This window comes from Egretta garzetta, unplaced genomic scaffold, assembly GCF_000687185.1.
Source record: "Egretta garzetta isolate BGI_Z169 unplaced genomic scaffold, ASM68718v1 scaffold79, whole genome shotgun sequence".
Classification (NCBI taxonomy): Eukaryota; Metazoa; Chordata; class Aves; order Pelecaniformes; family Ardeidae; genus Egretta; species Egretta garzetta.
The window spans coordinates 1,669,244-1,693,551 of record NW_009260791.1 but is presented as its reverse complement, the minus strand read 5'-3'; the positions used below and the strand labels follow the sequence as shown (position 1 = coordinate 1,693,551).

At 43.4% G+C, this 24,308-nt stretch overlaps 1 protein-coding gene across 4 annotated transcripts in view; it reads left to right on the top strand.

Annotated features, from left to right (window-relative positions):
* The window catches only part of NRXN3 (neurexin 3), a 982,535-nt gene that overhangs the window by 15,726 nt on the left and 942,501 nt on the right, over positions 1-24,308 (top strand). For all 4 annotated transcript variants that reach the window (XM_035901997.1, XM_035901996.1, XM_035901998.1 and 1 more), the window contains exon 2: positions 16,444-16,461. In XM_035901997.1, coding sequence (XP_035757890.1) covers positions 16,444-16,461 — 18 coding nt within the window. The remainder of the gene's footprint in view (positions 1-16,443; positions 16,462-24,308) is intronic.

The following is a 24,308-nucleotide window of genomic DNA, read 5'->3' as shown; positions in this document are numbered from 1 at the left end:
CTTCTGTGTGTGGGAAACTTGTAAAGGAGCAGATGCCCGATTGTCATTCTCCACAAGAATGTGTAAATTGCAAGCCATGAGGTAAAAGCTCCATCTGCTGGAACAGTCTTCGAAGGCCCTGTTGGAGACAAGCTCCAGCCTTCTGCTCTCAAATGAGGTGGCTTCATTCAGGGTCTCCTATAACAAATCTGAAAGCAAAGACTAGTGTGGAAAAGATAGCAGGCAGAAAACAGTCAGAGCTGATGTTACTCATGTGCTGAGGCAGCAGCACCAAGGCTGTCTTGGTCGTAATTGGTATTGGAGGCAGGTCCTGTATTTCTAAGGTGATTGCCAAGGTCCTGCCTCAAACCTTGTCAGGAATAGCCCAAAGTTGACCAGTATCCAGCAAACCAACCGTAATCTGTATGTCATGAGACTGTGCACTGCTGAGCAATCTGGACTTTCCCTATTGGTATGGAGAAAGACTGTAAAGAGTAAGAGCTAGCGACAAAGCAGTACTAATGCTCACTACCAAAGGACCTGTTATATCCTTGTCACCTGGTGGAGTAGTATCATGCAACCCGGGATATATTAAGGTACTGTTAAGCACTTAGAAGTTGTTCTTAAGAGTTTCAGAGACTCTGGAGATCAAGATATCAAGTATAGCTTACAGGATGTCAGATGGTCCAACCAAAGTTACTATAGTAATAAATAGGCCCTTTGACCATGCCAGAGCTCTTTGCCAGCATCAGTTGAGTAACACCCAGTGCAAAATGAGTGGAGAAGGAATTCCAGTTTCTCCTGTGGGACTGAGTATGTCTATAGTCATTGCTTCTGGCAACATATGATTTCTTTATATGAGAGTCAAGAATTTCCTGAAGGAGATCCTGTAGGGCATAAAATTATAAGGAACAATCAAAACCAAATGTGACTGAAGAACTACTGAAAGGTGGAAGCATGTAATTTACCACATTTTTAACAGAGATATGTGTCTAGAGATTATTAAAGAGGAGATTGGCCAAGGTGGTCTTGCAGATGGCACTGGACATCCCAGACACTATGGCTATGCCTACCATGGTGGCAAGGTGCTACCATGGAATGTTACACATCAGAGGTTCAGACAAACCCTGAATGTTTTCACTTGAGAGTTTATAGCTGTAATACAGGACAAGACTGCCTGTTCTGAAATGTCAGAAGGCCCAACTGGTGCTTTCTAGGGTTTTGCATTTTGTCATTGAATTGCAGTGAATGCAGTTCTCAGATCAATAGATTTTACTTTCTTAGCAACCTGGGTATCACACCAAGAAGTTTAGTGAGATATTGGAGGATAACAGTTGTCTTCTTCCCTAATAATACAGCCCACACATATTATACACCTGTGTGATTAGGAGCACATACAGAGTTTAGTGAATAAATCTTTGGAGACAGCCTCGTCCTCTTTTGTAAATCATGGTATGGCTGTAGCTATGTGACCAGTTTCATTTTTTATATCTTTTTCCCCACTCTTTTTCAGGGTGTCACTCATAAGAAAGATTTCCCCCAAAAGAAGTGGGTGTTTCTCTAGGAGTCATGCAAGAGATTACATAGGATTGAAGAAGCAGCTTTTGCTCATGCTACATTATAGCAAATAATAAGGGAGGTTGTTTCCCTGTTCTAGGTCTGAAGGAACCTAGCAGATGCATCCATATTCTCTTCTGTCTGAAGATTAGGATAGTAAAGTGGACCTTTATCCACTGACATCTCCAAGCTCAAGATGGTTCTTGCGTACCATCACCCAGTCTGTAGGATGTAGCATGGAGTGGTGCTGTTGACCTCAATGTTCCTAACACAAGGCCTGCTTTTTTTCCCTGACTCTTCTTGTTACTGGGCAGGTTCATCAAGCATTCAGTATTTGGAGTAGAAGAGTGTTCTACTTCCCCAGTAGATAGAAGCTGCAACAGGTAATCTTTCACCCATAACAAGCAATTAAGTTCATGGACATTATGACTGATAGGCAATATCCTCCTCTTGGATAGTTTCTTTTTCTCTAGTCATTTACAAGTGGGGATTCAAGTGTATTACACTGATAAGAAAGAATCGGTGCCTCTTAAATGATGGTGTGCAGAGCTGATGCTATTTGTTAAGCTTCACCTCTGACCTTCTGGAGTGTGGCCAAGATCCATGCATTCTGTCTAGGCACCATAAAAGCAAGGAGATCACTTGTTCCACCTCACCTTTTTATGGCTAATGCTGGAGAAAAAGTATGTTCCTTATTGTCCTCCCCACAGTGGCAACGGTCATGACCATTCCAGGGCAATATTACTGTAAGGCACAGCTATCCACTTGAGCTATCTGCAGTGGTGAGTGCTCTTGGAAGGAGATGAAATTACAGTAATGTCCTGGAATAGAAAGTTGTTAGGCTGGTCTGCAAGGTGTTTCTGCTTGTTTTAGAGTTCTTTTGTGGCAGGGCTGATAAGCAACATGTCCATATAATGTTACATTATATAAACAGCCAGGGAGATGCACTCAATTGTTCTCTCACTGGGAAACCATCGGGATCTGGATATAGTGTTATTAACCCTGTTGCTCTACGCCTCCAAGCTGGAAAGCTTCCTCACCAGACTTTTGATATCCAGCAGCTGGTGGCTGCTGAAAAAGTCCTTATAAATGTTCTGCTATACATTCTGTTAATACATATATTTCATGACAGACCTGTTTACAAGGGAAGATACCACGTGCTCCATCTGCTGCTCCCTGTACTGCCTGTGCTAGGTTTCCATTGGCTTAATTTTGTGACTGTGTAGTTTTCTGTTACTTTCTCCATGTATGCTGCCTAGCGTCCAGGATTAGACTGTACTACATTTGAATCTTTCTTCTTGTAGATGTCCCCTGATACAAAGACTCGTCTTCAGCTCCTTCAGCTGTATCATGCAGCATCCAAGTGCAAAAAAATGGTACTGAAAGTCCGTAACTCCATAACTGAAGCTCCAACTTCATTTCTACTGTGTCCTTGGGGTTCTCTGGAAATCATTCTCTGTGCTGTTCTTCTCAAACTTGCATTCCTCTGTGGAGGGGAAAGGAGTACATCTCTTAGACCACGTTCCTCTGTATTTATGGCTATATCCAGCCTGTCAAAGATACACCTTTCTGAACCACTTAGAAGTTGTATCCAGCTCTCTTTAAATGAGTGGGCTGTTTTGCATATCCAGGCATACTTCACCAACTGTTGCATAGTCTTCCATCCTTGAAGACAGCAAAAACCTGGCTAGTGGAAGTCCTGAGCAACCTGCTCTAGTATGAGGGAGTTGGGGGTTCAGAATAGATGGTCTTGAGACGTCCCTTCAAACCTCATCTGCTTTGTGATTCTGCGATTCTGTGAACTCAGAAGCAGGGGTTAGTGCCTGTTTCTGCAACATGTTGTGGGGTGGCAATACAGAATAATCAATTTTCTATCTTGTTAAACATTCATGTCTTTGAAAAGGAAGCTGGGTCAGATGCCAGTTCAGGAATACCATCCTTCAGTCACTCCTTGATACAGCCGAAATACTTTTCTCCTACAGTCCTGGGAGGCTACTGCTTTCCAGTAATTTCCAGTGGGATCCACACTGACAGATTCTTGAAGAAGAGAGAACAGATATTACCCTTCTAGTAATTAGAGGGCATAGAAAAGAAGGTACAGTCTCTCTTCCAAATCCCTCAGCAGTAGTGCTTACGACCATCACTGAAATCCAAAGATGAATTGCATCTGTGCTCCCTAATGGTTATTGTTTTGTTTCAGGGCTGTGTCTCCCTAGTGAAGGAAGTTTTTATTAGCTCTTTAAGTATGGGACTGATTACTCACCTGGCAGTGAATGAGGCTCTGTAAGATGTAATCAGAATAAGCTGAACAGCTTTCCCTGGTTCATGCCGCAGTTATGGGCTCTGAATTGTTCAGGGAATAAGAGAGGGCTGTGGGTCTCCATGACCTCATCACAGACATGGAGATACAAATACCCTGGGACAGCCTGACATACGCTGCTGGTCCTAACACCTTCCTTTTCCATGCTTGTGGTGCATGAGCACTTAGAGCTGGATCCTGGCTGGTGAGGAATAACAGTTCCTGGAGGAGAGGTGCTAGCTTTTACTCATGTAACAAACATCTGGTGCAAATTTTCTGCAAAGAGATTGCATTTAGAAATAAGAGACTGAATTGTGTTCTTTCTGTGCTTAAGATCCAGGTGAGGTATCAATTAGTGCTAGTGTTTGGCAGTCTTCTTGGTGGGGGGGTTGTGGTTTCTCAGTTTATACAGTGCTCAACATGTTCGTGTACTGTTGGAAGCCAATTATTATGATGGTGGCTTTTCTGGATTTAGAAATTAGCCAGGATATGAATTGAGGGCTCCACTCATCTGTTTTCATTTAGGTCATGGCAGGGCTGCTAGCTGGGAATAACTTTGAATCTTTATTGACATGCAGTGGATTTGAACTGGTGGCTTGGTGAAAAGCTTCGTACTGCACAGCAGTGTCTTTTGTATAACAGATGTGAGAAAATGAGCATGGAAGCTATTTATTGCACCCACTCCTTTTCACAGATTTAAGAAAGAGTAGAAATTTTTAAACTTTTTTTCAATACCAAAAAGATGTACAGCTCTTCTTCTGACGCCTTCTCTGGCTGTTTTCTGCTCTTCTGGGTTTGGGCTTATGTGCATTATGTTAACACATTAATCAAAAATGCATTGGACAGTGTACAGAAAAAAACAACCCCAAATTCTTCTGCATGCAAGTGCTGGTAATTTTAGGGGCCTGATCCTAGTCCTTTCAACGAAGAGAGACAGCTGCTGAATTCAGTGGGTACGAGGTCCTGCCCTGCCCTGTGATTATGTACTTGGGTCTGCATCTGCACGGATCCCGCTGCAGGCTGGAGGTCTACATTTAGATACTCACACAAGAAAATTTAGTGTTTTGAAAGATGCAGAATGCAGCTGTTTCCCGTCATTATGTTTCACATTTACTTAAGTCAGCAGTTACTCTTTTCAAAGCAGCGCCTTTCAACAATAAACGAGGCAAATGCTTCCAATAGAACCTCTTGATGACTTCTATTTAATTTAAATATATATATTGCAGCAGCAAATACAGCAATAACATGGAATATAAAACCCACTAACATATACTCTAAATATGATCTGTAGGTGTAGGAGGGAGAGCAAAGGAAGATGCATTTCTTCTGATTATTCATGCTGTATTTAGGGTGATTATTGTAAGTTGGAGAAGCATGCACTATATATATTTATGTGTAATAAATAGAGTTCTCGCTTACAAGCACACTGGAATGCCATCCTAATTGGAATTGGAGTGAATGAATCAATAATTAGTTGATACTTACTTATACCAAACCCAGAGGCATGCTAAGCACATTATAGATACCAAGAAAATTTAAAGATTATGGTCTTTATTTTCAAATCAGTAGGCAATTCAGGGAGATGAGTGTTTAGAACAGGAGACTCTGAGTGGTTCCTTGGGCAGAGAGACTTGCTGAAACACAGATCTTAGCACCTGATGGCACCGAGTGGCTAACCAGCATGGTGGCAGCCTTTTCTGCAAAGTCTTTCCTTTCCCATGGAGCTGCTCTGCACTGGGGAGTGGGTGGGTGAGAGCGAGCGAGACACATCATGCAGGGATTTTTCCAGACCTAAATAAGAAGACTCAACAACAAATGGTAAAATAAAATAGACGTTTTAGTAAGATATAATAAAAAGAGGTATATAGGTAGCGAGTAAATCTTGTATCACTTCAAAGGCTTTTGTGCAGCATCAGATGGACCTTGGATGGATTTTTCTCCTCCTTCCTGTGCTGTAGTTCCTTTTATTTTGTGTAGCTAACAGAATCATGTATCATGGGTTGGGATGTCTTCTCTGTCATAACACCCACCAGCACACAGCACAGGCTGGCACAGGGTGCTCCAGCAGGTTCCCATGCAGTGGCTACTCCTGCTAATGTATGGGCTTCTCAAGCCCAAGGTACAAGGCCCAGCAGAGCAGACGTTGCCTGGTGAAGATCACAGACTCCTTGAATACAGTGTCTTCTGCAAGGCTCCCAATACAGAACTGAGTTACAAATGAATCCAATATGAATACTGTAATAAACCTAGATTTGTTTCTGTATTACTGATTCTGTATAATCAGTACTCAGAAAGAAAGTGGAGTTTTATTTCCCCTCCCCCCTTTTTTTTGAAGAAGAGATGTATAATCTTAGGGATCTTAGGGAGGTGTGTAACATCATGTGAGTTGGATTCAGTGGTGAAATGCTAATAATTCTACTTAGACCTCCCAACAAAGAGGTACCATGATACTGAAGATGCAATATCTGGGCTACTGCATGGAGCCTGCTAGAGGTCCCTTTTAATGTGGAAATTGCACCTCTCAATTTCCATGGGACATCTGTGTGCCTTGCAGATGGATGTACTGTGCCGTTTTTGTCTTGGGATGCTGTGATGCAGCATGAGGAGTGTTGGCATATGGCACTACTAAGTGCCAGGTATAACCAAGGAGTGTTCCTTGCCCTCCAAGGCTGCACAGGCTGCTGCTTATTCAGAGCTCAGGTGGTGGCCTCTGGAGTCAGTGGTACGGGATGTCCTCCCTGCTGTGGCCTGGCACAGGGAAGAGGTCAGATAGCACAGAGCTCAACCAGTCGAGCAGCGTCTCTCTTCCTGCCTCATGTAAGACTAGGTTGGCAGCAGAGGTAGGGATGGGGAGTTTTCTTTCTTGTAGGTCTCCCCCTTGTTCTGCAGCCTCTGACCCTTTCCAGAGCAGGCTGGGTAGGAGTAAGCAATGCTGATAATGAGAGGCCTGTGGGCTTGGAGAAGGGTCCCCCTTCCTCTCCCTCCACCATTGCCTGACTAGCCTAGTCACAGCCTTCTGTGGCTCCAGCTCTGCTTCTTTGGATTGCTCAGAGGGGAATATTAACATCCTCTAATAACTCTGTCAGACTTATTGAGGGATTTATTTTATTAATTCCAAGACTGGGTACAGCAAATAGATTATAGCTTGGGCCACTTCATAGGCTTAACGAGCCCTTTCTCTGCTTACTTATCACTTTTTTTTCCAAATCTCCTTGTGTTAACCCCTTTTTCTGTTCTTTGTGTTACTATTTATTGAATATCCTCAGTGCTGTATATGTCACAGGGAATATGCCCAAAGTTCATTCCTGTCCATCATTTTTTGGATGATAAGAGAGGAATGGAGGCAGCACAATTTGCAATGGATTTGGGGGTAGTAAATGCCTTTGGTAGCTGTCACGATGATGATCTGAGAACAAGGCAAAGCTGAAAATGCTCAGCATGTGTGCAGGTTCTTGCTCAACCAGAGGAGAGATACTCTCTTTCTGTGGCTTATGGTGGGTAACGCCCTGGTTTCCAGTCTCTGTGTCAGTCTTGCATGTGATGCAGACAAAGGTGAAACACCATGGGCCTGATTTCAGTACTTTGTGCAGATGGCAGAGTGCCTGCAGTGAAATTAGTTGTAGCTTCCTGGGTCACGTGGCTAGTTCACTTTAGTGTAAGCCACAAGACTGCTCAAAAATCGGTTAATTTTTGTGGTGGTCAGCATGGGAAAGTTCACTGTTGTGCACCATCATCAGCAAGCGCCCTGTCGTCTTTACGTTCTGATAACCTTCTAGCATTATTGCCTTTGCTGGATCTGAGAAGAAGTAGCTATGTTGGTGAATCCAGGGAATGCATTCCTGGTGGGGAGGATATTTCATTTAGGAAGATCCATCCAGTTGCCATCCCTTCTGATGCCTAAATCAATTAAAATAGGAAGGCTGTTGAAGAGAAGCTGGCTTCTGTATCTTTAAGATGTGTTGTGTGAGTCACCTCCAGCTTACAAGAACATCTCTTGCTATGATATGATGCAGCCACTGAAGTGTCACATTGGTTGCTTTAGTCCTTGTTAAAGTCAAGAGAAAATTGGGCTTGTAATGGGAAGCTGGTTTCAGTTGTAGTTAGAAACGAGGAAGCAGCTGTCCATGGGAATGTAACTCTCTTGCAAGTAGTTTTTGAAAGGCTTTGCAAAGTATGAGGCTCTCTGAGCAAGGATAGGAGTTTACAGCCATGTTTGCATGGAAGCAAGTACAGAGATGCCTAGGTAATGTTATAGAAGTGTGAAAAAACAGGCAGAAGTATGAGCAATGTATGCTTTTAAGAAGGTTGTAGGTTCTTGTTTGATCATCTTCCTCTTTTTACCACTGATGACCTATGAAAACGCAAAACCAACTTTCTATGTAACCCTGCCACTGCTCCTAATATAGGAATGGCTTATAAGTAGTGGTCCCAAATATTGTAGCTAAAGGCAGGAAAGTAATGTAGTCCCCTTTTTTTCTGTGAGCGGCCACTTAGGTGGAAAAAGCTTTGGCACTTCTAGTACATAACATGATGAACCATATGGCGGCTTTTGCTGTTTGCATGGAACATTGAATGACAAATTGTAGTGTTTGTGGAGGAGACTGCATACTGTACATGCGTAAGGTGGGTATCAGAGTGTGTTTTTCTGTGACGTGCTTGCTTTGTCCTTTGGTATATCGTCCTCCTTCACAGGAGCTATTGCTTGTTCTTGACCCAAGAGTTGCAAGTGAATTCTAGGGCAGATGAGTGCTCGTTATAGGGCTGCGTGCGTGATAGTGCTAAGCAGAAGGAGAGGGTCTGGATCTGCACCAGGCCCTGGTGAGGAACAAGGATCTCTAGAGAGGTAGAGTGCTCTTAGGCTGATTTGCTCAAACACAGTCTGTATTTTTTATTCATAAACTTGTCAGCCTGTGTTTCTGACAAGAATAATAGCTTTTTTCTGATTGGATTTTTGGCCAGATTGTGTAGTAATATATGCCCCGAGGGGAGGAACAGGCTTATGATGGGTTTAGATCTGTGCTAAAATATACTAGTTATACAAATGGCCCAGTACAACAAACCCAAAGATAAAATTCAAAACTGGTCCTGCTGTAGATAACTTGGATATCTTTTCACTGAAGGCACAGAATGGTTGCCATATGCAGAGGGTCTTGTTGGTTCCAAACTTTTCAGTTTAGAAAAGAAGTGCCTAAAGCAGGAGGTGAGGGAGGTAGTTAAAATCAAGGGTGATGTGGTCATGCTGAATGGAGAATGTTTATTCATAATATTTTATAAAGCAACAGGTAGGGGATGCCCAGTGTGATATATTCAGCTGCAGGTTTTAAATGAACAGATGAAAATACTGTTTTACACTGCCTCAATTCTAGCTCCAGAAGAGACTAGACAAGTTCAAGGAGGGAAAGGTCCATCAAGGACTGTTAAACATCTTGATCATGATGCAACCTCCACCAGTCTGTCATTGCTGGAAGCTGTTAATAAGGGTACTGTGAATTTTCTCGGTTCCCTTGACTCTTCCCTGAATACCTGCACTCGGCTGCTGGCAGAGGCTGGGCCTTGGTGCTGCTCTGCTCCATTACTGAAGCTCTTAGCTTGTGACGTCTGGCAGCTGTTACTGACGGGATTGTCTGGGGAGAGTGCCTTTTGAATTAGAACAATAAAATTGTAGAAAATGGCATTGGAAAAGGTCTCAAGGGCCTCCAAGACAAGATCACATGTATCTGAAAAATTGACGAGAAATAGTTGCCTGGTCTTTTCTTAATAGTCTCCAATGCTGGTGGCTAACTCCCAGTAGCCAAGCTATTCCAGAGCCTCACTACCCTGTTGCTACCAAATTTTTCTAACACTAAACCAAACCTTCCCTTTCTGCATCATAAGTTTCTTCTCATTCTATCTATGAATACAGAGGACACTTTGTTTTTTTCTGCTTGTGCCTGCCCTTCAGAAGTTCTACAGTTGTGTATCTTTGTGTGCTCCCCAAGACTGAGGACACAGCTGGCTGGCTGGACAAGTACTGGGGTGCTGTGCAAAATAGCAGGGAGCAAATCCTCTTGTTTCCTCCAGTGCCCAGGCACGTAGGATGAAATAGAAAGAAGCTTCATCCTGGAGTGCTCAGGCAATGTATCTAGCAGTTTAAGTGAAGATCAACAGATTGTTTGGAGGGCACTGAGTAATTAAATTCCAGTTGGATTTTTGCTAGTAGGGTACTATTGACTTTTTTCCCAGCAATGTAGCCAGGGCCCCAAGGAATACATGTGAGCATATTTTTTGGGATATGTGGGAGAGAATGATACTTTCACTGAAAGCCATGAAATCAGCAAGCAGCTTTATCTAAGAATAGAAATGATACAGAGTTAATTAGAGGGATTATTATGAATTCATTTCTGTAAGATTTTTTGTTGTTGTTTTACTCTTACTGGAGCTAAGTAACTCTGTGCATTAGTTTCTGAAAGCAGCAGGCATACTTAATCCATCCATACTATGTTGATGTGAAAGCCCTTTTCTAAGTGGCCAGGCAACTGTAGAGACACCCTAGTGGCTTGTGAATGTCTCCCCAGCTAGATGTAGCATACACTCTGCCTGAGTGTCTTGGTTGCTTGAGAGGAGAAAGCTTGGCCCCTTGAGATAAAGGGTCTGTTTTCTTTAGTAGATATAGGATCCACTCGAACTTCATATGCTTTAGAGGATGACATGCTCAGGCATGTGTCAGTCAACCTCACATTTGACCCTGTGGAGAGGGCAGGCTGCTCATGACATGAATGCACACAGTATGGAGAAGAGCATCAATTCACTGTTAATCATTCAGATAATATTTGAAATCAAATCCTTTCACCTCATTTAAGTTAGGAGTGCTTTAAAATCACATGGCATTTTTAGTAGAATGAGCCAAGTTTCATTCTGCCTCTTTAAGTAGTTCTTGTTGTTCTAACTCTGACATGCTACATTCCTATAAGCTGTTAAACATCTGCCTCTTTCACTTCAGAGCTGGCTGTGTTTCAGTACTGGATGAATGATTCCTATATTCACAGCTAATAAGTGCTTTGAGATCCCAAGTATTAGCTGTGCAAAGGCACAGTACCACAAATGTCTGCAATTCTATGCAACATATCAAGTGAGTGCTGTTCCCCAGAGACTGAAGCCTAAGAGATCCCGTAGGACAAAGGACACAGAGAAATGTAATTGATTGTAATGAACTTGTTTGTGTATGTGTCACCACTTGTCTCTGCTGAATAAAATCAGAAGCGTTCAACACTCCATTAACACAAATTACAGGGTCCTATTCTTCTGGAGCGAGACAATAAGGCCTACACCTGCTAGCACTGTGAAGTTTTTCATGATCCCAGTGTGCAGCTCAGTGACAGACATCATAGGCTCGAGTGGTCTTGGATTTGTTTCAGTATCCTAAACATTTAGCAAATTAAGTAGAATTGGTCAAACTTACTTCTGTGGCAATTCCGTTGGAATCAGTGGAAGGATACCAGGGATGGAGCCTGCTACCAGAGTAAGACAAAAGGTGTTAAGTAAATATGAGGGATGAAATTATGACACTATCAAAGTAACTGTCAAGTCTTTTACAGATGTAATGGAGCCAAGGTTTTAACCTAGTTAACCAAAAATACAACAGTCTTCAAGGTGCCTATCTCCTGTGTGAGCATAGACACTACAGGGGTGTTGTGCTAATGCTTGGAATTGATCTTATTACAGAGTCCGTCTTTACCCAAGCAAATTGTTGTTAGAAGCTGTTTATACAGTGTAAATGCTATTTCTTTTTATGTCGCTGTAAGCCGCTCAGGTGGCTTTGAACCACTGTGTCCTGAAGAGAAAGACAAGGAGACGGTTTTGTACCAATACCACTGGTCCCCAACAGCTTGGCGTAGGAGCTGAACTAGGACCATATGTTTACCTTTACCTTAACAGACCAGGTTAGGGTGGAATGAGACCACTTGCCAGATCAGCATCTGGAATTAACCCTTTGATTGATGAGGTATCAAATTAATGAAGACTTTGTTCATTGCAATTTGAAGGGTTTCCAGCTCAGCCAAAATGCAGCTCTTTATCATATTGTTAAAATGTTACACCAGAGCTCAGTTAAGAGGAAATCACCCAGTTCTGAGTCACCATCATCTCTTACTACCACACCACAGGAGCCCCGGCTGGCTCATCACGTATCTTTTGAATCATTTCAGAGCCTGCTTTAAATGCATCAATCTATGGTCTCTGAACTGTTTTCATATATATCAGTAAGTCAAAGTGACTGAGAGTTCCCAACCAGTCATGCTTCTGCCAGTGAGATTGTACTTAGATCCATTTTCTGTATTTGCAGCATGATGAGAGCCAAATCTGCTTTAGAAAAGATTTTTTTTTTTAGGTGTCGGTAACAGAATGAGCTTCAGAATAAGGTAATCTTCCTGTCTAAAGGCAGGATCTCCTCTTATTTGGAAGTGGGTCTCCCATGACAAAAAAGATGCCTCTGCGTGTTACAACTTTTGCCCTCCTCCTCTCCCCAGTTTCTGCCTGCTCTCCAGTCCTCTCCACACACTGGCGTTCAGAGAGAGAGTAACCAGAGAGCCCCGGAGGGGGAGGCCAGAGAGCTTGAGGGACTCATAGTACAAGACAGTGCCGTTCACTTCTAGGTGCTTATTTCCACTCAGCCTAGGGTGCTCCCACCTGACAGCTGGTTTGTGAGGTGCGAATTCAGTCAGTGGCTCTCAGTTTAGCTGGCACAAGACAGGTGTCCACAGCCCATCAAAGCAGGGGACAAGATTGAATGGACCTTGAAGATGGGAACAAACCCAGGTCTTTTCAGGTTGAGGTGATGTGTACTGCTAGGGCTGGTGTGCATGGAAATTCTGTGCTGGCCTTGTCTTCCAGTTGGAGAGAGAAGAGCACTCTCATGACACCTTCCCTTATCGCTAAACTTCTTGTTAAAAATGTTAGAGTTAAAAATACCTCAGCTGTTTTCTCTACAAGCACAGGAATGATCTGAGCTATAATAATGTTTGCTTTGTTCCTCCCAGTCCCCTTCATCCTCCTTCTTCCCCTTCCACCCCACCCAGATGGCTGGGGCGGCACCAGACAAAGGCAGCGGCCCTGCTGATCCCTCTTTCAACCCAGCTATTAGCATCAAAGAACAAAAGCAAACAGCACCGGCTTGCTGCTCAGCCCTTTACAAAGGAGCAGTAAATGGACTCTTGTGTATAGGATAAAGCAAACTCTGCCTTGCCTTTTGTTAAGAGGCAGACCTTTCTGTGTTTGAAGTGCTCTGAGCTGGAGAAAGTGGAGAAGCCTCCACCTGCGTGGCAGTAAGTCCCATGGTCACTGGACTTTTTGTTAGCCATGGGTTCTGCATGCTCCCTGTTTAATCAGAGAACGCTGTCCTCCTCAGTCCCTGTGGCAGGTAGGAGATCGCTGTGTGGGGAGGAAGGTAGTGCTGATGGAGAGGAAGAGAGTGGGCACATGTTTTAAACAGTCCTTTTGAAAACAAACCAGAAAAACATGAAGAGAATTTGAGAACGTCTCAGATGACAGGGTCTGAAGGAGAATCAACTCAACTCACCAAAGCTGGTCACCCTACGCGTTCGCCATCTCTGTCTTCTCCCTTTCTTGAGGCATTAGATTTCTTCTAATTGTGGAGTCACCAGCCATAAGGGACTGCATCAGAGGCTTCTTATTAAGGGTCCCTTTGGTCGATATAGGCAACCACAGTTTTAATTGTGCACCAGGGTGGAGTGGCACACTACACTGCAGAGGTGTTATGGGGTTTCCTGTGAGGACGTGCATGGCAATTTCAGTTGTGTGCCACAGTGGTATTTATTGTAGGGCCTTTTGTGAGGACTGACTGGCTATATGCCATTTCTGTCTTCATAGAGAAAGTAGCGCTTTCTCATGTGTGTTTTAAAATAAAACCCAAGTACTTTCACCATTGGAAAATCAGCATTTGCCAGCAGATACCACATGGGGGGGTGTCTGCAATACAAGAAACTCCTTTTGTATTTAGTATGGGAAGTAACGCTAATGACCTGGGATGCCACACAGGTAAATACTGCAAAAGTGTCACGGAGAAGCAAACAGTGACTTTTCTAATGCAACTAGTGTATACAGAAATTGTGCTGGGTGGAGACTTTCCAACAAAGATACAGCAGAAAGAAAGCTAAGAGTAAAACCAGTTGCGGTCGGGGATGCCTGCTCTTAGGGATGTCAGAACAAAAAATAATCGTAAAAGGAAATCCCCTTGCTTTCTGCCCCTTGTTACTTGCCATTGAGAAACTACATTTTAGAGATGCTTGTGTAGCTCTTAACACTTCGTTGTTCCCCTTTTTAACAGCTTCATGGCCTGTTTAATTCACGCACAGTTAAATAAGTGTTATTTCAAGCAGTGTATCAGTTACAGCCCACTGCCTCTTATTTGCTTAATGTGTTTATCCCTTGCTCACCCTTGGTGAGCTCTTTCCTTTGCCCTTTCTGTCTGCTGATCCTTTTTATTCCCTAAACATCCCACAGATTTCCTCCTGGAGCACAGATGCCCTGGTGAGGCTGCCTGCTGTTCCCAGGCTCCCAAGGTAGCCTGGGCTCCTTTGTCAGGAGTGCAGGGAGGCTGAGAGGACAACGTGGGTCTAGAGCTTTGTACCTGCTTAGAATAGGCTTTGGGACAGCTGATGGACTATCAGAAACGTTTGCAGTACCTTATGGTGGCTCCCTTCCTCCTCTTCTGAAACGTGTGGTCATCTTCTCTGACTGCCACTGATTTTCCCAAACAAGACCTCAAGTCCTAGCTGTGGACTTGTAAATTCTTTGGCATCATGCTCGCCTTCTGCAGTGGTGTTTATGGTTCTGCTCCTTCCTTCTGCCCCTGCTCTCACCTCTTTTTGCCTTCCATCCTTAGTGCATGCATTGCTGCCTCACACTTGCTTTCTTTTCCTACCTAAAAATAATTACTTTCAGGCAAACTTTCAGTGTGAAGTGTCCTTCCAGGCTTGCATGCCAAGACACCAGTTCTTAGAAACAATTATGCATTAAAAGAGGAAAGGCAACAAATAACATCCATCAGATCTGACATAAATGTTTAGTAGAAGCTACAGAAATTAAATGAGTTGATGTAACAGTCCCCCCCATCTTTGTGCATTGTTTTATTTGGGTTATTACCTCCTTAGAGAAGGATGGCTTGATATATGTGTTGTACCATAGGGACTTTTCCTCAAATGATTCTGGAACCATTACAAAGTGATAAACAAAAAGCAACACACAGAGGAATCACTCACTCACCACTGAAATAGAAGTGTCTCAGGAAGGCAAGTGGCACTGGTTTCACAGCAGCACAGGTGGTTTGGACAGGAAGGGGGAATACTGATGGAAATTGGAGGGGATAGTTGGGGAAGGAGAATACATAGTTAGACCTTGGTGTGTAGCTGAAGCACCCAGCATGTCATGCTCCTAGACTTGTGACAGAAGTGTTCTGGGACCTGGAGTAGTCCAAACGGTTAATGTATTGCTTTGAAGTCTTACTGGAAAGATGGTACCTGCAGCAGCACAACTCCTGGGCAAGTGCAAGCCTCCAGGGAAGAATGCTACCTATGGACCGGGGCCTGCTGTTTCCTCAAGCAAGTTCATTTTTTCCTTTGGAGGGCTGATGTGGAAGGAAAATATTGATCTATTCTAATGCCATGAGATTTCAGGGGTTCCTCCCTCATGGTGTTATGATAAGCGTGGCTATTCAGAGCAAGGCTAAACTTGGGATGCTAAAAAAGTTATGAGAGGCATTTTTTTAAAGCACATTCTCTGGGATTGGTGGGGTCTGCCCAAAACAGACACCACATTCAAAGATACGCCTTTTCTGTGATCATTACTATCATTTACATAGCTTTGTTTCTCTCTTTTTTTTAAAGAACTAATTTATTCTGTGATTTATGTGATTGATTCTGAAAAGCAGTCACAAAGAGAAAAAATACCAAATGACATTTGGTCTGAATTCAGCATCTTGTAAAAGACAATATGTGGGACGTGCAAGCCCCTGGCACTCCTTCTCCCCCACCCCTGCTGCTGTCTGCAATGAAGGATGTTGGTTTGGGAACGATGGGCAGAAGGAATGAAAAGGAATGGGCTCTCTTCTAGACTTTGGGACTATGCTGTGTGTCTTGCACCTGGTCATAAATTCACATGGCCCCTTGTAAAAGGGGAGCAGGTTATTTTCTTTTTTCTGAAAACTTGCTTGAATTTATGTGCAATAGAAACCTACTGCAGGCAGGTTGGTTTTTTGTTTCTTTCTTTTGCATTTGTGTGTGAAAAACAGTAGAATATTTTAACCAATATTCTTACAGGAACTGATGTGGCTTGGGTCTATCTGATTCCAGGAACTCTCCCTCCGGACAGATATGATGGTGGATTCACTTCTACATGCACAGCGGAGAGGGAGCCAGTGTCTCCTCCCTTGCATGGCTGGGTGCTTGGCTGCAGATGGGTGGCCTTCAAACAAACCTAATTACTTCTGGTTTTGCATGAAATTGATTTCCATGCAAGGATGCTGAGTTGCTGTGTGCATCTCTAATGGCTTTTCTCTCTTCTCTCTCTTTCTTTTCCTTTTGTCCCTTCTGCTCGCCATGAAAACACCTCGACAGATGTCAATCATATTCCAGGTAAGTGTTGTTTTTGCTGAGCTGAAACACTGCTCTTTAAGGAGTGGTGGTGGGCAGTTACCAGGGGCAGAAATCTCATACTGCTTCCTGAGAGCGTATGGAAAAAAAGCCTTGTTACTGGGCATCACAGGGTCTGGATTGCTAAGTCTTTGCTAAAAGGAGGACTTCATAGCAGCAAAGGTCACAAACTTCTCTCTTCTGAGATTACATTGTTTTGGTCAGTTAAAGGGATGTTTTCTGAATGAAAATGATGTTAAAAATGGTTGCTTGTGTTGCTAATTACCTGGCATTGAACACTGCGTTATATACAGTTTATTTCTGATATATCTGTGTCTGGTCTGGCATACAAATCTAGTGCAGTCATTTTCCTTTTCCTACTGCAGTCTACTCCATTTGCTAGTCCCACTGATAACCTGTTGAGTTTCATTTCCACTAAAACAGGCCTTTTTTGTTGTTGTTTTATTTTACGTTTTATAAACCAGTGAGTACCTTTCTGGCTGAATGTGAGTGTGTGATCTTATTTATTTCAAAACTTCAATTCCCAACATGGCACAAATGATTCATTTAAAAGGAAAAAAAGAGCATGTGTTTTATATGCCTGTTTGTTTGGGGAGTTCTTCCACAAGGAAGTATTTCACTGCAGAGAACTTCAAACCTCCCTCCTCACATTGCTCTCTCCTTGCTGCAAGTCCCCCAGCTTCAGCCACAAGGGTTAATCGAACTAGGCCACCTTACGCTGTGGTCCACATCCTGTTGCCACTGAAGCTTAAGAAACTAATTTTTACTTTGCTCTCAGGCAGCTTCACCTAGTTTATTGTTATGTGAAATGGAAATGAGAGCCCAGGGAAGCAGCTGGCATTGCCCTGGCTGGAGTGTGATAATGGGAGGGAGTTGAGGCTCTTTTCCTTCTCAGCTTTCTGCGTAACTTTTGCTAAATTTGACCTGGACCTGGCATGAGTTCTCTGTTCAATTTGCTTCTTTTCTACACTTGGATAATCAGATTTTGTGAAACACTTCAGAGAGACACAGTGAGGGCCAGCCGGTTGGGTAATTTCCCTGCATATTTAGCCTTTTGGCTTCTCTCATCAGCCCCCTTTTTGTTCTGTTGAGGTTCTTTGCATTCTGTGCGCATCTCTGCTGGCAACAATGGGGGTGGAAGTGGCCAAATGGCAAATGTTGCCTGGCATGCATTGGAAAGAAAAGGTCTGTCAACCATAACATTGAATCTTTTCAGTGACCCATGGGGCTGAACACGTACCTTCTCTGCTCCAGTCTGAGGTGCCCAGGAACTCCTGTCTCCTCTCATCTTGGCAGGATCTGACAGGACATGCACCAAGGGCTCAGGGTCACAGGTCTCTCGGCCACATCCTGAAGCTGTTGGTGTCTGTGGCAGAAGAGAATGGTTGAATTGGGAAGGTGTGGCCTTGCTATGCTCTACCAGTAGAACTCATGATATTATGCCATGAACAAGTGTTGCCTTGAACAACATCAGGGCCATCTCCAAGGCCTGCACAGTGTGCAGCGGACATCGGCATCACTAGTAGGGGCCCAAGCAGACGTGTCTCAACCAGGACAGGACCATGCTGCTGTTACTGTGGACACCCTGGAGCGATCCATCCTTCTGCTCTCTGAATGGGCTCTTCTGCCCCACTGCCCTCTTATTCTCATAATTTATATGCTTGGTTGTGCATTTTTTATTCTCCCCATCGCTCATACACATGTTCTTGTTCTCAGGACTGCTCTGTGCTTCTTCATGGTTTTCTAGTCACATGTGAATGCTCTTTTCCATGTCCTCTCGCTTTCTTCCTATTTGGCCATCCAGTTATCTGTATTGGGAGGACAGAAGCCCAGGCCGCTGTCAAAATGGTTACTTTAACCATCCACTGTTTGCAAGACAAATTAGGGATTTTATGAGCTAGTGGTAACTGTTTGCCCACAGGCAGCAGAAGTGCTGTAAAGAGCCCATTGAATAACTGAGTATTTTTTTTATTGTTGAATAGACTGGTGAGAACTAATTCCCCAGTAAGAGGAGGTAACTGTGAATAGGCAGGGGCTGGCGGCAGTGGGGACCACAGGGCTCTGCTGGGCTCAGTTCCTGCAAGATGCAAAGAAGTTGATCTCATTTAAAGTGAACGGAAATGTGTACTATGAGCCTTCCCTGGCCGCAAGGTCTCTGCTTGTGAAGAAGGGGTACTCCAGCAACAGGGACTGGTGTGCTGCTACACTCCTTTTAAGAGCCAACTGAAGATCCCCTCTGGTTTATTTCACAAATGAAAGGACTTTTGTCAGATGTTAGCCCAGCTGCCCTGCAAATGTTATGTGCCTGGTCATAAAACACGACCACCACATTGCAAGCAGCAAAGTCAAGTATTTAGAGGAGGGACCTGGAATTGGGACTCTTGCTGTCTGTACTCAGCTGGGTCACTGACTTGCTGTGTTGTGTAGAGGAGAAATAACTTCTCCTTTCAGTATCAGTACTTCAGTTTTCCCTTTGGGGTTATGGCTATAGCCTTACTTCACCTTCACAACATGCTTAGAGATCTTGGGCTGACTGTTACGGAGGTTAAGAGTGTTATTAGAGAGGTTAAGTGCCTTGGCTGGGGAGTGGTGCGCAGCACAGATCAGAATGGATGGCTCTCTCACCTCTGCACAATAGCTGCCCCTTCCTTTGCATCTTCTACTCTTTGCCAGTGGTCTGGGTTCTGGAAGACAGATTGTTAGGAAAAGACCAGTAGATTGAGGAGCAAGTGATATGCTCCTGTCTCAGTTAGGCTTTTTTAGTGGAAGAATTTATGCAGGAGAAGGAACTAAACATGAGTCCTTGATATTATGGTGACTGGTACTGATACCTGGGGGGTGTCAAAGTTTCAATAGTGCTTTTCCTATTCATCCCACTTTTGTGGGAGAGATCTTCAGATGTTCATGTGGCGGATGTTAAGAGATGAAGTTCTGGGCATTTTGCTGTCATGATTTTACTGCTGACTAGAGTTTGCATGTAACTGAATGAACACAACTGAGTAGAAATGACCTAGTTATTTGGGGCCCTGAGGAAAAATTTGTCCTTGTTTGCCTGACCAACTCCTTTGTAAGATTACAGAGATCCTTGAAGGCACAAGCATACTAGTACTTTTTTGATCCAGGTCTTCAATCTTTCAAACTCCATCTTTTAATGCTTCTTTCTGTTCTTCATCTTAGCACTGCTGTTTTAGTCTCTCTCCCTAACTCCATGTCATAGGGTCATTTAAGCAGTACCTGTATGCTGGCTTCTGCTTCTTGAAGCTGAACTCTGCTTTTTGGGCATGAAAATGTGTGAATTGTCTTTCACTCATCTGAAGTTTCCTATTTACAGAAGGTACTAGGTCAGAGTAAGAATCCACCCATGCTGTATCTTCAGTGCCACTCACACAGGTGTTTGAAACCAGTTTGTACAGATTTATGTTCTACTTCATAGGTGCCCCTGTTGTTTTCATTCTTGCATGCCCTTTGTATAGACACTGTCCCCAAATCAGATTCTCTTGCACTGAAATGTGAATGGTTTTCAGCTCCATGCATACCCATTTGGCAGTAGTGATCACTGGGGTCAGAGCAAGAATTCATCTAGCCCAGAAATGTCTTTGTATGAAAGTAGATGCTTTGGAAGAAGTTCAAGAAACTAAGTTGTCCTGATAGACCGCTGTGGTTTCTGGTATTCACTGTTTTAAGGACTTTCTGACCTGATACTGCATCCAGGTCGTGGTCCTGCAATACGTCCATCAATGACTGTATTTTCTCTGGACATATCCAGTCTTTGTTTGTCTTAACCCACTTACATTTTTTAACTCCACAGTATCCTGTGATAACAAGTCCCATTGTTTAATCATCCAAATGTGGAAATTACTTTCTTTCGCTTGTTTTTACACCGTCACTTGAGAATTTTGTCCAGGGCTCCTACTCCTTGTGTTCCGACAAATAGGGAAAAAACATATTCCCTGTTCACCTGTATTGTATTATTTGGGATTTTTAGTTCTATCATATATATTGTCAGAGATGTCTTTTCCAAGCTGAAGAATTCTATTACATGCCTAACATTCCATGCCTCTTTTCCCAACTTGTGCACCTGCTTGATCAGGTGCTCTGATTTGCAGTGATACACATCTTCTTATGGGTCAGCCATAAAATGCATTCACCCTCAGGTCTTGCTGCCTGCACACGTTCTCTTCTGCATGTGTCCATCTTTGCGAACACTTGCATGTTTATTTTTATGCTTTCAAACACCACCATGTTTGTAGACCTCTCTCTGTGAATGCTTCTAGGAATATGCCATGTGCAGTGTCAGAATACTGGTTTTGCCATGGGGGAAAGGAGACAGTATGGTTTGATCACTGTTTCTGCCCATAGATGTTCGGGTAAATTACTTTCTCTTTGGCTTCTACCTCATGATCTTATTCCTTTGATTGCTCAGAGTAGGTGCCACTCACCCTGACTCACTGGCCCTGATAACGACAAAACCTATCCTGGAATTACATAGCAGAGGAAGCAAAGGGGAGAAAGAGGAGCTAGCACAGCTGTTGTGTGTAATTGGATTGGAAGTGGGCCTCCGGCTACAATAACAAAACTGCACTCCCGGCTGGCCTCACTGCTGGGGTCTGCAAGGAGCCCTTGGCTGTTGTGCATATCATGGTTGAATCAAACAAAAATGACTGCTCCCCAGCCTGTACTACTGCTTTGCCCAGTTAGAAAAAACAGGCACCATGTATGCCAGCAGCCAAGGAATCAGGTCATCCTCTTAGCAAAACTGACCTGTCTAGCAGGTAAAAGGTCTGAAACTAGGTGCCAGAATGATTTTTCCTCTTCATCCATTCTTCACATCTCTCAAGACAAGGGTCTTTCTTCTTCCTCTGTGTCCCATCCTTTGGCCCTGCTGGAATGCCCTCTTTTTGGTACATGGGGACTCTTAGGGAGTCTTCCTAGGTCTTTGGGTTTTAGAAAACCTCAAGATGCTTATTTTAAGAAGGACCATGTGGGAGATGGGGGACTTGTCAGCTCTCCTCCCTAACTAGAAAAGGGAACTGCTGGTGGAGCTGGGGTAGGAGGCTCAGAAGAGAAAAAAAAGCCTGTTTCTTAAGGAATTACTAGTTTAAGGAAATTAGGAAAGGTGTAAACAGCAGATTCCATCATTCATCAGAGTGCTCTTCTCTATAGTAGATGTTATTTTAATTTTGAAAGAATACCTGGTTTGCATGATTTCTTTCTTCAGCTCTGCCATAAAGGATTTACATGTATATCCTGGACCAGAGGGCACGATGCCCTGCCTCAGACACACATTGCAGCTGGCCTTGTTATTATTTGAAAGGGTCATGGAGCCTGGTACCCAGGAAAGGATCTGCTGTGGGCAGGTTGGCCCCTGGGGAGAGCTGGGCTGCTGCTGCTGCTGCCTGGCAGTCTCTTTTCCCATTCATTAAGAGCTTTTGGGCTAGTCATCTGCAGCATCATTAAAAGGGAAATACTGAGGCTGCCTGCCTTAGCAGAGCAATTCAGCAGCGCCCACCTGCCCACGCACACGTGCACACCCCCAGAGCATGGGCCCAGTAACACGGGACAAGCTATAATTAACTAGATGAAGGAGTCCGTCTTCCTTTGTTGCTGCAGCCAGTTGTCATTCTCAGCTGTGTTTTGCGCTCTCCCCACCTTCTTAGGTTTTGTGGCTTCATTTTTCCATTTTAAGTGCTCAATACCCAAATGTGGTGCTGGGGGGAGACAGGCAGTGGGGGTGAGATTCAAACTGCCTCCAAGGTTTCCTTCATTCTCTCTTCCACCCTAAAATTTGCCCCTAGTAAATCCTTAAAGATGAGGACTGATGTTTAACTACATTGCTCTTTCATATCATTGTACTCTGAAGCTACTTTAAAAAATCTCTTTCTGGCTTCATAAGAAACCAGTGTTGGCCCTTGATACTTTGTACAATTAGAGCCACTTAATTTTACTATTTTGATATAGAAGGCAGATGGTTCACAATTTAAAAAAAAAAAAAAAATCAGTCCTTTGAAATGTTACTTTGAGATCAAGGGAGATTAATATTAACCTTTAAGAAAATAATACTGATTTGGTAGTAGGTTAAAGAAATATCAAAAAACCTCCCAGACGTAAATAGGAAGAGTCAGTTGAGGCAGGCATAAATCATGGCCAGAGAGCAGAGTTTATATGTCTGTCTGCCCTCAGCAATGGCCATATTATTTTAATAACAAACCAGTGTTCTGAAGAAGCAGGCCACTTTTCTCTTCACATTACTGCTGAAAGTCTGAAGAAGCTGGGGCTCCAGAGCCTGAGCACAAGCAGATGCTTATCATTATCTAAGAAACCTGTTGAAAATCATCTTCCAAAGCCATGCACTTGTCCTTACTGTCATTCACGTTTGCAGTTCAGGAATAGCAAGTCACCAGATTCTTGACTTTGACATAAAATTTCTTTGCAGGCAGATAAGCTATTTATTCTGAGGTTTTCCTGAACCTTTTCCAGAGCACTTGCTACCCACCATTTTTGTTGGGCAGCAGTTGTGTTCAGCCAGTAGATTATTTTAAGAATGACTAGGCTGGTTTAGAAAAAGCACTGAACCCCTTGACCATTGTGGCTCATACAGGTTTGTGTCAACCTTTTCCCAGTTCTATACTGGCTGGGTTTGCAGCTCTGAGGCTTTAATTGAGGTTTCTTGTTGAACGAATGTAAGATTGAAAGGAAAGCATGTTTCACCTGGATTTAGGTGGAATCTCAGATTTTCTTACAGGATTCCCCTGAGATGGCATGGCTATTGGCACAAACAGTGGTTGTATATGTGAATAATGTGCTTTGGGGCCTGATGAGTTCATTTAGTGTCCTGAGCCTGCTGAAAGTTTTGCTGGCCTTAATGGTTGGTGCTCAGATAGCGTGGTGATAGGTGTCCCCCCTGTTCTGACAAAATCTGGTCTAGTCTGCAGGTCTGAAGAATTCTCACACCTCTTGCAACGGTTTGTTGGATGCCCCATTAGTTTATTGTGGTTCAATATCAAGTGCTACCCCATGCCACCTTGAGATGACTTTGACTCTTATGATTGGAAAATTGTTTTGGTGTCTTGTCATATCTTGAAACTGATATAAAGGTGAGACAATGATGTCAGTTCACGTTTTCTGTGTTGATTTTACTGTGACTAATTTGGGGCCTTTGTTACACGTGCTGCAAATGTCACAGATGTTAGATCTCAATGGTTGAAAGTTTTGGTTGTTAATGACATTTTGTTGGAGATAAATACACTCATTTTCACTCCTACTTTAGATTGCAAGGGAGGAAAATTTTCAGATGAGAAAAGCTGATAAGTTATTTCATTATTTATATTATTATTCTATCTAATAATGGATCTAGAATTCTGTTGGTGTTCTCTTTGTTGAAATAAGGGTCTGTGTCGATGGACAACTTAAGAGATAATATTGTTTTTTTGCTGTATCTCCAAGTCTACCCTCCTTTATCTTCCTGTTTTAAAAAGGAAAATGTAACATTTGGGGCGGGGGGCAAGGGCATTATTTTCATTATCTCTCTGCTTCCGTATTCCAGTTGAGACTAGAAGATCAAGAGGTATATACAACCCCACAGCTGCTGTTGCATTTCAAATTTGTCAAGAAGCAAAAAGAGCCAGAACATTGCTTAGGGAGATGTCCTTTTGCAGGCATTTGAACAAAGGATGGACCAGGGGCCAGAATGGTGGGGGCCTTTGGGGGGTGCACTCACTCCTGGACTGCAGGCAAAGGGCTCTGGGCTGCTCCTGGCTTTTGCACCTGAGAGATAGGGCACGCAGCATTGGCCTTCCTGGGATAAGGACAAAAGGGGTGTTGGCATTCCT